Source organism: Microtus pennsylvanicus, chromosome 3, assembly GCF_037038515.1.
Source record: "Microtus pennsylvanicus isolate mMicPen1 chromosome 3, mMicPen1.hap1, whole genome shotgun sequence".
Lineage (NCBI taxonomy): Eukaryota > Metazoa > Chordata > Mammalia > Rodentia > Cricetidae > Microtus > Microtus pennsylvanicus.
In genome coordinates, this window is record NC_134581.1 from 67255120 (window position 1) to 67269525 (window position 14406).

The following is a 14406-nucleotide window of genomic DNA, read 5'->3' on the forward strand; positions in this document are numbered from 1 at the left end:
TTTTTATATATATATATATAGCACGTGATTCACACGTGTAGTAAAATAATGTGTTTTTGTATCACTAGTAGTATCAATTAGATTCATTTTATAAGAATATATGATCAAATATATAATATTGATCTAATAAGGTGATTTTTCTGAAGTTTTTTTTAAAAATATTTATTTATTTATTATGTATACAATATTGTGTCAGTGTGTATGTCTGCAGGTCAGAAGAGGGCATCAGACCTCATTACAGATGGTTGTGAGCCACCATGTGGTTGCCGGGAATTGAACCCAGGACCTTTGGAAGAGCAGGCAATGAATGCTCTTAACCGCTGAGCCATCTCTCCAGCCCTTTTCTGAAGTTTTAAGCCTGCTTTATTTTTGCTGTTGAGCTTCCATTCTCACCCTCTCTCAGTTTTAACTGAATTCATTTAAGCAGTATCCAGGGTGAAATGACCAACTCTTAACATGTCTTTGGTACTAGATACTTGGAACTATAGAAATATTTATAAATAAATTGCAGCCACTGTGTAGTGTGGCAGTGATGAGGCACACCTTTAATCCAGCACTTAGCAGGCAGAAGCAGGCGGATCTCTGTGAGTTTGAGGCCCACCTGGTTTACAAAAGTTAGTTAAAAGACGGGCTCCAAAGCTATAGAGAAACCCTGCCTTGAAAAAAAAAAACCAATAAATAAATAAAATTGCAGCCGCTCTGATTTTATGAAAGGCTGGGAGTGGTGATACATGCCTTTGTGTCAAGAAATGGAGGCTTAGAGGATCATTATCCTCTAATCTATCAAAGCCACCCTCTGGGTTTTCTTTTTTAGGTTATTGATGAAGTCTAGGCCCTTAGGATGCTCTGACTCAGCTGTACTGATGTCCTTCTGACAGTCTTTGTCCTGCTTTTCTGATTGAGCTGTTAAAGGTGTCATCCAGAGTTGAGCTGAGTTGGGAGCTGATTTTGTTCACATTGCAGTAACTGAGATCCATGCATCCTGGAATTTTACAAAGCAAAGACTGTCTAAAACTATCCTGCTTATTTTCTAAGAATCCAATGTAACAGATATTACATTATATTCTGACAAGGAGAAGAGATGTTTTCTTACAGCACAGGGATGAAGCTCAGGACTAGAGAGCTTCTCAGCATGCATTAGGACCTGGGTTCAGTCCCCAGAACCTCAAATAATAACAAGATTTTTCTTTTTTCTAAACAAGTTTTTTTCCCCTGTGGCCGGAGAGATGACTCAGTGGTTAAGAGCAGTAGCTGCTCCTCCAGAAAGCCCAGTTTCAATTCCCAGCACCCACATGGCAGCTCAAAACTACTTTAACTCCAGTTCCAGAGGATTCAAGACCCTCACACAGACATATGTTCAGGCAAAACACCAATGCATATGAAAAAAAGTAAAGATTTATCAAGTGTGGTAATTTGGAAAAAAAGATTATAAGTTTTTTCCTATTGCTATGTCAAATTATATGGTTATTAATGTCTTTCTGTCTTTGGTTTTTGTAGGAAGTTGGTATGCCAGCAGATTATGTGAACAAGCTCGCCAGAATGTTCCAGGACATTAAAGTATCTGAAGACTTGAATCAAGCTTTTAAGGAAATGCACAAAAATAATAAGTTGGCATTACCAGGTATTATTTATAATTAAATGGAAGCGTGTGTTTAAGCTTAATAAAAGAGTATCTTCTTCAGTTATTTAAAGGCCAACCTGGTCTACAGAGTGGATTCCAGGACAGACTTGGAAGCTTTACACAGAAAAACCCTGTCTCAAAAAAACAAAAATTAATAATGGAAGGAAGGAAAGAAGGAGGGAGGGAGGGCTGGCTGGAGAGCTGCAGAGATGGCTCAGAGATTAAGAGCACTGGCTGTTCTTTCAGGGTCCTGAGTTCAATTCCCAGCACCCACATGGTGGCTCACAACCATCTATAATGAGATTTAGTACACTCTTCTGCTGTGCAGGCATACCTGCAGGCAGAACACAATAAATAAATCTTTTTTTAAAAAAAAGAAAAAAGTAAATATTAAAAGATTTTTATAAAATCCATCTCAGAGCTGCTTATCAAAATATGGTCTATGAATACTTATCTCAAAATATAAAAAGGACCCTTTTAACAAAAGCTTCATCCTTGTTTTTATTCTGTAAAATTTTACTTGTTAAGCCTGGCTGTGGTGACCCATGTCTTTAATCCCCAGCATTGGGAGGCATAGGCAGGTGAATCTCAAATGAGTTCGAGGCCAGCCTGGTCTGCAAAGTGAGTTCCAGAGTAGTGGGGACTGTTATATAGAGAAACACTGTTTTGAAAACCAAAGCAAATTTTTTTTAACTTGTCCAACTATTTATAATTTCTGATTTTCTTACCTGCAGCTGATTCAGTTAATATAAAGATTCTGAATGCTGGTGCCTGGTCTAGAAGCTCTGAGAAAGTCTTTGTCTCACTTCCTACTGAACTGGAGGATTTGATACCTGAGGTAGAAGAATTTTATAAAAAAAATCATAGTGGTAGAAAATTACATTGGCATCATCTCATGTCAAATGGAATTGTAAGTACATGGGCTATCATTTGGGTGCTGGCAGGAGTTATCTAAGGGCTGGAGGGATGGTTCAGTGGTTCAGTTCCCAGTGACTCCCAACTATCTGGAACTCCAGTCCCAGAGAGTTGATGCCCTCTTTTGTCCTCTACGGATACTGCACATGTGTGGCGTGTAGGCATGTATACAAGCAAAACATACACATTTGCAAAATTATAGTAATTTTTTTTTGTTTTTTTCAAGACAGGGTTTGTTTGTAGTTTTGGAGCCTGTCCTGGATCTATCTCTTGTAGACCAGGCTGGCCTTGAACTCGGAGATCCGCCTGCCTCTGCCTCCCTAGTGCTCTGGGGTTAAAGGCCTGTGCCACCACCGCCTAGTAAAAGTAAATGTTGTTGTAAGATAAAAGACAAAAAAAATGTTAAGAACAAAAACAGTGGCTTTGTCCCTAGTTTTAGGTACACGGTTTTCAAATTTCAGTGACTTGGGCTATAGAATCATTTTTTAAAAGGTTTATTTATGTATTAAGTATTTATTTATGCATATGAGTGATATTTGCATGTATGCCTGTGAGATAGAAGAGGGCATCAGATCCCATTATAGGTGGTTGAGAGTCACCATGTGGGTGTTGGGAATTGAACCCATGTCCTGAAAGGGCAGCCAGTGCTCTAAACCACTGAGCCATTTCTTGAGCCCCTTACTGTAGAATTTTATCTGATCCCTAACTCTCTCAGCCTGCAAAAAGAAAGGGAAAGGAGGAGGTAGATATTTTTATCAGTTTCTACTTGAAACACATTGGACAGAATGAAGTCACATGACCTCATTGAAGCTGGTAGATGGGTTAGAGGTCTTCTAAAATTTATTAACTATTAGGAAGGAAGAATGGGTCTTGGAAGAAAATTAGCAACCTATTTTTCCCTAGTCTGTCATGTACATATTACTAGATACTGGAGCAAGCTTCATGAAGAAATTACTTATTAAAGCCTCATTATCTGTTACAGATAACATTTAAGAATGAAGTAGGTCAGTATGATTTGGAAGTAACCACATTTCAGTTGGCTGTGTTGTTTGCATGGAACCAAAGGCCCAGAGAGAAGATAAGCTTTGAAAATTTAAAGCTTGCAACGGAACTCCCTGATGCTGAACTCAGAAGGACTTTATGGGTTTGTCTGATCTTCTGTTTGTCGTGTTAGATAGTTGAGAATATGTGAATCACTTGTGTAACTATAATTTTTTTTTTTGTTTTTCGAGACAGGGTTTCTCTGTGGTTTTGGAGCCTGTCCTAGAACTAGCTCTGTAGACCAGGCTGGTCTCGAACTCACAGAGATCCGCCTGCCTCTGCCTCCCGAGTGCTGGGATTAAAGGCGTGCGCCACCACTGCCCGGAGTGTAACTAGAATTTTGGTGCTGAGAGTTAGATTCAGTGCCTTCCATACATTAGGCATGCATTCTACCACTGAACTACATACTAAAGCCATTGTAAAAAAAATTTTTGGGGGGTGTGATTTAGGGGTTTTTGAGACAGGGTTTGTCTTTGTAGCTTTGACTGTAGTACATGCTCTTTGAACTCAGCCTGACTCTGTCTTCCCAGTGCTAGGACTAAAAGGCATGTGCCTCCACCCCACGGCTTTCTATTTTTTCCACTGTTAATTTTTTAATTCATAACACTCTGAATATGACTTTCAACTAAAAAAATTCACAATATTGAGGAATCTATCGTTAAAAAGAAAGGAAGAAAGAAAGAAAAGAAAATTACCAAAGTAGAAAAGTACCTGAGAAAGAAAAGAGGGAGAGATTGAGTTACTTTGTTTTGGTTGATTTGTTTTAGTTCTTCTTGATTATAATTGCATTTCATGCTTACTCTGTAATTGAAATTCTAGAATAAACTATTTCCAATGGAGTAAACTGCCTGAATATCCCTCGCAGACAGGGTTCTATGACCGACCAGTTTTTGACTCACTACACGTAGTAAAAGAACATTTATCACATTCTAGAACCAAATCTTTTCTCTCCTTTTTATAATCCATTTACTTTGCATGCACATAAAGCTGTTATGTTAAAGTTTGGCTTGCAGGTTTGTCTAGAAGTCATTGTTGCCTGTGTTGTAGAGTTGATCTTAGCACTCCTTATAACTTACTATGCTAATTGTATTTTTTTCCTCATAGTCCTTAGTAGCTTTTCCCAAGCTCAAACGGCAAGTTTTGTTGTACGAACCTCAAGTCAACTCCCCCAAAGACTTCACAGAAGGGACCCTCTTCTCCGTGAACCAGGAATTCAGCCTAATGTGAGGTTCATGTTGGTTGATTTAAAATAAAAGTACCATGCTGAATTTTAGTGCTTTGATTTTATTAAAATAATCATTTGACTTATGTGATGTTAAAAGCAGTAACTGAATATTATACCTGAGCCCCCATAACAAGCCTGGGTGGGGTTGCTTAAAGGAAAGATTTATGTCGTGATTGTTACTAAACCCTTTAGGCAGCACTGGATGTTAATTTTTAGAATAATTCTAACTTCTGACATTGGTCTGTAATAAGATGTTTAACACTTTCATATTTTTTTTTGCAGAAAAAATGCAAAAGTTCAGAAAAGGGGAAAAATAAATTTGATTGGACGCTTGCAGCTCACTACAGAAAGAATGAGAGAAGAAGAAAATGAAGGGATAGTTCAACTAAGAATATTAAGAACCCAGGTTTGTATAGGGAGAAAAGTCTAAATGTTTCAAAGCTTTGAAAATTTGTTTTCAAAAGTTAGGTGTGGTGGTACATTCTTTCAACCTCAGCCCCTGAATTAATAACCATATAAGTTATTTATTTGTAAAGGAGAGCTAATGTGCATTTGACTGGAATTTAAAAATTAATCTAATTCTTTAGTGCTACCAGAAATACTCTCCTAAAGTTTGGAGGCTTCCAGTAAATTCTAATATATTCTTTGGGTAATGCTTTGGCTTTTAGTTTTGTCTCCTTTTGATTGTAACTGAATTAATGTATCTCAGCAGCAACTTACAATTTATAGAACTTAAAGTTGTAAAAATATGATGATTTCTGAACATACTCATTACTAGGAAGGTGAGACCACTCAGTGGGTAAAGATATTTGATACCAAGCTGACAGCTTGCTCCATCCTTTGTGGTAGAAGGAGAGAACCAATTCTTGGGAAAGTTGTCCTCTGGCCTCCATGCAAAAAACAAAAACAAAAAACACGGCACACCCACACACATAGACCACAAGAGAAATTAATACAATATAATATGAAAAAGATATAGTATAGTTGAACATGTAGTAGTTGAATATGCCCTACACATCTTCTTCCATATAGTTTATATAACCTAGATCATCATAACACCTAATACAGTATAAATGCTGTGTTCCTAGTCACCATACTATGTTTAGGGAATGTCGTCTAGGTTTGTATGAATAATACTAACACAGCTATCATAGGCCTAATTACACTTTAGTTGTTTGTTTTTTTAGATTGGGATTGAAGGTATGTGTCACCACAACTAGCTCATGATTACATTTTTCATTTGTAGTATGGAACTCATAGATACAAAGAACCAGCTATATCTCTTCACATTTCCTTTATAGAAATATTCTAGTCTGCACTAAGACTCTATGTTGCTTTAGTTGACTAAGGAAAGCTAAAAGATAATGGTAATTGCAGTAGGTCACACCTTGTCGGTAACAGTCATTGTCGAGGTCTATGTAGTTTCAAAATCACCAAGAACATGTTGATAAAATATTACTTTGAAAAATGTTGATCCCTTAGAAACATTAAAACATATAAAACATGTAATTAAATCAGTAAAACTGAAAACAGAATCTGTGATAAACATTAATGGCACTCTGTTAGTCTAGTTTTCAAGACGCACCCGTGGTTCACATCTATTATACAAAGGGATACCTGAATACTAGAGGCAAATGGATCTAAGGGGATTCTTGATGTTTTTCATTTTGTTCATTTATTTCTCTCTGTGTGTGCATATATAGGTCAGAGCACGACTTTTAAAAATTGATTCAATTTTCCACCTTGTTGGTCCCCAGCAGGGGTGGATCTCAGGTCATCATGCTTGGGAGCAAATAAGTGTCTTTACCCTCTGAGCTCTGAGCCGTCTCGTCAGCATCACCCCGTAGTGTCTTTACCCTCTGAGCTCTGAGCCGTCTCGTCAGCATCACCCCGTAGTGTCTTTACCCTCTGAGCTGTCTCGTCAGCATCACCCCGTAGTGTCTTTACCCTCTGAGCTCTGAGCCGTCTCGTCAGCATCACCCCGTAGTGTCTTTACCCTCTGAGCTCTGAGCCGTCTCGTCAGCATCACCCCGTAGTGTCTTTACCCTCTGAGCTGTCTCGTCAGCATCACCCCGTAGTGTCTTTACCCTCTGAGCTCTGAGCCGTCTCGTCAGCATCACCCCGTAGTGTCTTTACCCTCTGAGCCGTCTCGTCAGCATCACCCCGTAGTGTCTTTACCCTCTGAGCCGTCTCGTCAGCATCACCCCGTAGTGTCTTTACCCTCTGAGCCGTCTCGTCAGCATCACCCCGTAGTGTCTTTACCCTCTGAGCTCTGAGCCGTCTCGTCAGCATCACCCCGTAGTGTCTTTACCCTCTGAGCTGTCTCGTCAGCATCACCCCGTAGTGTCTTTACCCTCTGAGCCGTCTCGTCAGCATCACCCCGTAGTGTCTTTACCCTCTGAGCCGTCTCGTCAGCATCACCCCGTAGTGTCTTTACCCTCTGAGCCGTCTCGTCAGCATCACCCCGTAGTGTCTTTACCCTCTGAGCCGTCTCGTCAGCATCACCCCGTAGTGTCTTTACCCTCTGAGCTGTCTCGTCAGCATCACCCCGTAGTGTCTTTACCCTCTGAGCCGTCTCGTCAGCATCACCCCGTAGTGTCTTTACCCTCTGAGCCGTCTCGTCAGCATCACCCCGTAGTGTCTTTACCCTCTGAGCCGTCTCGTCAGCATCACCCCGTAGTGTCTTTACCCTCTGAGCCGTCTCGTCAGCATCACCCCGTAGTGTCTTTACCCTCTGAGCTCTGAGCCGTCTCGTCAGCATCACCCCGTAGTGTCTTTACCCTCTGAGCTGTCTCGTCAGCATCACCCCGTAGTGTCTTTACCCTCTGAGCTCTGAGCCGTCTCGTCAGCATCACCCCGTAGTGTCTTTACCCTCTGAGCTCTGAGCCGTCTCGTCAGCATCACCCCGTAGTGTCTTTACCCTCTGAGCTCTGAGCTGTCTCCTTAGCATCACCCCGTAGTGTCTTTACCCTCTGAGCTGTCTCGTCAGCATCACCCCGTAGTGTCTTTACCCTCTGAGCTGTCTCGTCAGCATCACCCCGTAGTGTCTTTACCCTCTGAGCTCTGAGCCGTCTCGTCAGCATCACCCCGTAGTGTCTTTACCCTCTGAGCCGTCTCGTCAGCATCACCCCGTAGTGTCTTTACCCTCGGAGCTCTGAGCCGTCTCGTCAGCATCACCCCGTAGTGTCTTTACCCTCTGAGCTCTGAGCTGTCTCCTTAGCATCACCCACATAGTGGTTCACAACCGTCTGTAACTACACTTCCAGAGAAGCCAGTGCCGTTCGCCAGCCTGTCAGGCATCAGCCATGTAGACAAACACCCAAACACATTTTAATCTTTAAAAATGGTTAGAGAGATTATAGGTAATATTGGCTCTCTTCACTTTTCAAATCTTTGTAATAAGTGTAATGAAAAAAATCATAGTAAATATCCAGGTGAGTACCTACCTACCAGTTGTGCAGTTGGGTTGGTGTTAGAAGGTAATGTAGGAAAAGTTACTGATTTCTTTACTCAAACAAGTTTAATGTATTAATGTACTTTCATTTTCATTTTTCTCTTAGGAAGCCATCATACAAATAATGAAAATGAGGAAGAAAATTAGCAATGCTCAGCTGCAGACTGAATTAGTAGAAATTTTGAAAAACATGTTCTTACCACAAAAGAAAATGATCAAAGAGCAGATTGAATGGCTGATCGAGCACAAGTACATCAGGAGGGACGAGGCCGACATCAACACGTTCATATACATGGCGTAGCTGAGCACTGTGCCTCTGTTCGCGCAGATCCTGGAGCACCTGGACAGAAAGCTGTCCCAGTTTGAGCTGGAGGAAGGTTTATTTGGACTTTGATTACATAAATATTAAACTCTCTGCCTTACCTTACAAACGACTGTATTTTGCCAGTCACATTAGTTAGCATGACGGCATTCATTCCCTTCATGTTGCACACTCTTTAACAGCATGCTGTTTCGTGGAGAAGATTGCATTCATGGAGAGCGCCCATTGTGAACTTCAAAGTCAGTTCAGTTTTACCAACCAGGAGAAGTAATGTTTTGGAAGGGTGAGGGTGGGGTTCTTGTTGTTTCTTTTACCCCCTTTTTCCTTTTCAAAGGAATAGACTTGCACAAGGAAGGATATCAGATATTGCACTGAAAAAGGCTTTTAATCTTTTTTTTTTTAATGCAGTTAGAGCTAGAGGTAGCACTCTTAGCTTCTTGATGAAAAGAGTGAAATTGTCAACACCATGTTGGGAAAGGGCAGGTGTACTTGAGAAGACGAAGATGTAATATTATCAAGTTGTTTGTTAAACACTGCTTGCAGTTTGATAACTGGATTTAAATGGTGACCAGAAAATGGTATTAAATATTTCTATCTTACAATCCTGATTGTCATTAAGCAGGAGATTGTTGTTTTAGTTGTTTGTTGTTAAATGATAAGGATTTGGGGTTTTCTTTCTAAGTCTTGTATGGTTGGAGAGCTTGTTTGAAAATATGAAGATTATAATGAATGTTGCTTCATTTGTTAAATTTATGAGTATAGGTAAGTCATTGATTGCATAATCAGAACCACAAAGCAAAAATGTTAAGTGTGTTACTAATACACTTAATCCTTATACACGTAATATCTATTATGCTGTGTCTAAATTTATTGAAAACTGCAGAAATATGCTCTGATACAGAACCGTGAGAAAATTGCTTTCTAAACCTGTAACATAAAATTATTTGGTGTTTTGAAAGTGTTGTGATTAGGATTTACCACCTCAGTTTTCTGGAAAGGCATTCTCCGATAAAAAGTAATTATTATCTGCACCTATGAGGAAGAGAGGGTGAGATTAAGCCTGAGACCAGAGAAGCACTCAGAGTTGTTAGTCTTGGTTTTTTTGTTTTTTTGTTTTTTTTTTTTTTTTTTGGAGACAGTTTCTCTGTATCTTTGGTGCCTGTCCTGGAGCTCACTCTGTAGACCAGGCTGGCCTTGAACTCACTGTCTCTGCTGGGATTAAAGGCGTGCGCCACCACCGCCTGGCCAGAGCTGTTAGTCTTACCATGAGCAGTAACCTTGCCAAATATGTACATATATATTTATATATTTTAAAAATAAACATTTTTAAAATGTTTAGAGGGCAACACTTACCTTGCTTCTCTCAGTTAATCTGGAGCGGTGACTCAGGACTTCATAGTGCAGTGAGTGGGAAGTTAGAAATTGAGGACTTGAGCAACTGAAGAGAGAATTATTCCCCATCAGGAACAGTGGCTCCGTGTGGATTTTTACTCATTGTGGTGCACGTTTCAAGTTTTCTAATTATTTTATAACCTTTGATGTTAAGTAATATTTTGAAATATGGTTTTGAAGCTAGCAGAAATTGGAGTGTTGAGAAGCGTACAGTATTATATCACCACAGTGTGCTGTGGACCTGCCTGCAGCCTCAGCAGCTGTGGCCCCTTCCTGGAAGGAAGGGGAATCTATGTCAGACATTTAAGGTTATGCTAATTATCGTCAAATGTCTGTTGTGATACTCATAGGAAGTTGGAAGTGCACGTGTGCTTACCGTCTCCCCTGCTGCTCTGAGGAGGCCGCGGCTAGAGCAGGTGTGAAGAGCGGCTCAGTGCCTGCTGCTTCCGCGTCGTGGATGGCAGCCACCATCGGCGCATCCAGAGTTCAAAGAGATAGTTTTATAATGACTGTGGCCCTTCTTTTTAATAGTTTGGTGTTGGCAGATTTTCATGTCCCAATACCAGAATGCCAAAGGAGGAAACAATCAAGGGAAAAATTTTAGGCCATTTCTTAATGTTTAAGATTTGTCATTTTAAACCATAATTTTTCTTAGAACATCTTTGAAATTTCTAATCGCTTTGGTCATTTAAGAATGAGAGCTGTGATGTTTTGGTTTATAAAGGCAAACTTAATGCAAAGTGGGTAACACTAAATCCATAGCAAAGTTTTTTATTAAATTTTATAAATTTTTTAATAGTTAATTATGTCCTAATTGTATTTTGGGGGAATGAACAGCAGTAAATACCACAGACTTAAAAGTTTTCATTCTTTTTTTAAAATATATATATACAAAAGTGTAACTACTTTTTGGTGTTTATCAAAACTGTTTAGTTGACAAGGTGCCTATTGCCTATACCATTGTTGAGATTTTTGTTAAATGTTTTATCAATAGATTTGCTAATTAAAAATTCTGAAACAGATCTTAACCAGGAGTTTTCTGAAGGTTCAGAATCACCCTTACTGTTCCCTATCTGACCTCTCTCTTCTCCCTGCAGACTTTACTCTTGCTGTCTGAGCAGGGCCAAGTATTGCACAGGTAAGGGGAAGAAAAACCCCACCTCTCCCACCACCAAAGAGCCATTTTTAAATGAATAGTGTAGCAGGCTCAGAGTTTTGAGTACTTCCATCTATAAATGGTAACCTCATGCCAGCTCATGGCCAGATTAAGGAGACAGGAAACAGATTCACATGCTGGAAAATGTGGAACATACTTTCCGCTCACAGTTAGACACATGTTAGACCATCGTTGTTCTGACAATTTTATAAGGATCCTCAAATTCTGAAGTCGCCCAGTTTTTACAACTACTGGAGGGGGTCCCTGAGTTTATCAGCCTGTTCATTTAAATAAATCTCTTGCTCTTACTTTGTGCATAAATATTAAAGTCTCCAAAAAATGAAATGTTATCATTCTTATTTTTACTGTTCATTAAATTGAATATGATATCATTAGCCCTGCTCCAAGGGCAAATTTTTAAAATTCAGTCTAGGTGAAATACTTGCTAGTTTACAGAAAGATTTGCTATCAAAAAGTCAAGCTGGCTCTTCTGTTTTCATGGGAATGACTGGCTGCTGTCACCAGTTCTCCCAAGTCACAGTTCTGAAAGAAACATTGAGAGCATTCCTGTCACCTATACTCCGTGTGGTCTGGAGTTCCTGAGGTCTAGTTTATCCTCACGATGTGTACAGTTCGGGATGCGCACCACTACATACTGAGATGACACTAGTTTTACACGGGAGCAGCTTCTGTACGCAGCAAGCTGAAATATTTTGATGAACTGCTTACATTTGGATTTTATTTTTAAGTTGTATAATTTATTTTCTTGCAAAAATAAAAGTGTAATATAAATGCTTTCATCCAGAAAATCTTGTTGTTCTACTATAAGAAGTTTTACAACAGTTAAGGTTTCATGTGCCTTTAATCTCACTGTCCAGTGGCAGAGCAGGCATAACCCTGAGTGCGCTTGCAAGCTCCAGACCAGTCAAGGCTACCCTGTCTTTAAAAATAATGAAAATCGTTTCAGTTGGGCAGTGATGCACCTATGTCATCTAACTACTTCGGACGTTGAGGTAGCTGGTGGTTCAAGGCTGGCATGCGCAGAACAGTGAGACTTTTCTCGGTGAAGAATGCTTAGTTCTGGTTTGTGGTATAATAATAAATTGTAGCCACTATAAAGACCAGAAATAAGAGAGTTGGGTGGATGAATACATGACTTCCTAATGGCTAGAATATAAACCTAGTACCTTCACTGAGATTAGGGGAGTCAAGAAGTAGGGGTGACTTGGGGATTCTCTACCCAGAGAAGTAGAAGGTTTACCTGAGTCAAAACAGGATTAGTAAGTAAACTTAAATATTACGTTTCATTCACCAGCCCTTTCCAAAGCTTTGGCAAACTCCCAAGCATTTTGAGCTACTGAGCATTCTAATCCTAAGGAACCCCACCACCACCCAAACAAACAGCTGCACAGTGAGCTAAATTGGAAGCTATCTTCCTTGTTAAGAGAACACAACCATAGCAACCGAATGGAGCTTAGAGACAGGCAACATTGAAACAGCTGGATGGGCATAGGATAGATATGCCTATTATGAAAGACAGAATTTGCAAGGAATAAATACAGGTCACTGTCACAGGTTTAAACAGATGGGGAGTCTGTAGTCGCACACTCCCCAAATCCCAGTACTTGAGAAGTGGATGAGCTCAGAGTTCTTAGTTATGTCTGGAGTTTGAAACCAGCTGGAGCTGCATAATACCCCATCTCCAAACCAAAGGCTTAGCCAGGTGGCACAGTGGGCAAAGGCATTGCTGTGAAGCCTGATGGCCTGTGTTCAGTTCCCACAACTTACGTAGAAGTGGGACCAGGGACTCTAGGCCGCAAAGTTACCATCGGATTCCACAACTGCGCTGTATGATCACAGAGTAATAATACAGACTTAGTCGTTTTTGGAAAACGGAATTTATGGGTAGAAGGCCTGTCCATTATTTATACATAAGGTCATTTCTAAAGACTAAAAAGGTAACACCTTTCTCCCAACAACAGAATCCTGGTAATGTCAAGTGGGCTAGATTAACCAGTTAATCTATTTTTGTGAGATAGGGTCTTTTCTATATAGCCCTTGCTGAACTCACTAGACCAGGCTGGCTTTGAACTCAGATCTGCCTGCCTCCTGAGTGCTGGGATTGAATGTGTGTGCCACCACACCCGGCTTAATTTTTTTATTCACAAGATTTTGAGGGGCTTGTGGCTCATTTGCTGCTTTTCCGTAGGTCTTGGGTCTGATTCTCAGCACCCACCTGGTGGTTCACAACCATCTGTAGCTGATTTCCAAGGCTCCCATGTCCTCTGTTGACCTCCACAGCCACAAGGCATTTGGTGAATAGATATACATGCAGGCAAAACACTCATACACACATGAAAAAAATTTTTAATCACAGAGGTCTTAAGTAAATAATGAACTTTAAGGTCTTAGAAAAATAGCATTATCAAAACCATCAGAAAAATAGAACAAGGCAGAAATAAAAATTCCCATACAGGGGAGGCCAAGGTAGTGGTATCACTGCAAGTTCAAAACCAGCCTGGTCTGCAGTGAGTTCCAGGCCAACCAAGGATACACAGGAAAGCCTTGTCTTAGTAAAGCAGCCCAAAACAAATCAAAAATGGCAAACAAATAAGAATCACACACTATTTCTATGAAAAGAAAAATGAACAGGAATGACAACTTTCCAGCTGAATTGGTCAAAAAAGAAAATCTAAATGAAATTATAGCTGAAAAGAAATGTTACAAATTAGAAAGTCTTGAATTAGATAAATTTATAGACAACTATGACCTCCCAAAACTAAATGAAAAGAATGTAAGCATAACAAGGTTGAAGTCATAAGGAAATGAAAGGAGAGCGCCTACTCCAGCAAGTTTTCCTCTGACCTCCACATGTGTGCTGTGGGACATCCATCCCTTCTCTGACCATAACAACACACACCCCAAAATCAACCAAACAAAATAACAAAAAACAGGTTGCAGATGTAGCTTAGCTCAATACTTGCCTAAACTATGTGACGACTATATATATGAAGTCCTAGATTCAATACCCACCTGTATCCCCAGCAATCCAGAGGTGTAGGTGGAGGAGTTCAAAGTCATCTTTGATCTACAAAATGGGTTTGAGACCTTCCTGGACTACCTGAGACTCTGTTTAAAAAGCAAAATAAGTGGGGATTATGGCTTAGCCATTAAGAATACTTGACGCTCTTACAAAGGACATGGGTTCAGTTCCCAAAACACACCAGGCTATTCACAAGCGCCTGCAACTTCAGTTCCAGGGGTTTTGCTGCCCTCTACT

At 40.1% G+C, this 14406-nt stretch overlaps 1 protein-coding gene across 2 annotated transcripts in view; it reads left to right on the forward strand.

Annotated features, from left to right (window-relative positions):
- The window catches only part of Cul5 (cullin 5), a 45828-nt gene extending 33893 nt beyond the window's left edge, over positions 1 to 11935 (forward strand). For both annotated transcript variants that reach the window (XM_075965893.1, XM_075965894.1), the window contains 6 exons: positions 1498 to 1621; positions 2356 to 2531; positions 3519 to 3680; positions 4682 to 4800; positions 5085 to 5208; positions 8363 to 11935. In XM_075965893.1, the coding sequence (XP_075822008.1) occupies positions 1498 to 1621; positions 2356 to 2531; positions 3519 to 3680; positions 4682 to 4800; positions 5085 to 5208; positions 8363 to 8557 (900 nt within the window). In that variant the 3' untranslated portion in view covers positions 8558 to 11935. The remainder of the gene's footprint in view (positions 1 to 1497; positions 1622 to 2355; positions 2532 to 3518; positions 3681 to 4681; positions 4801 to 5084; positions 5209 to 8362) is intronic.
- Positions 11936 to 14406: the final 2471 nt, after the last annotated feature.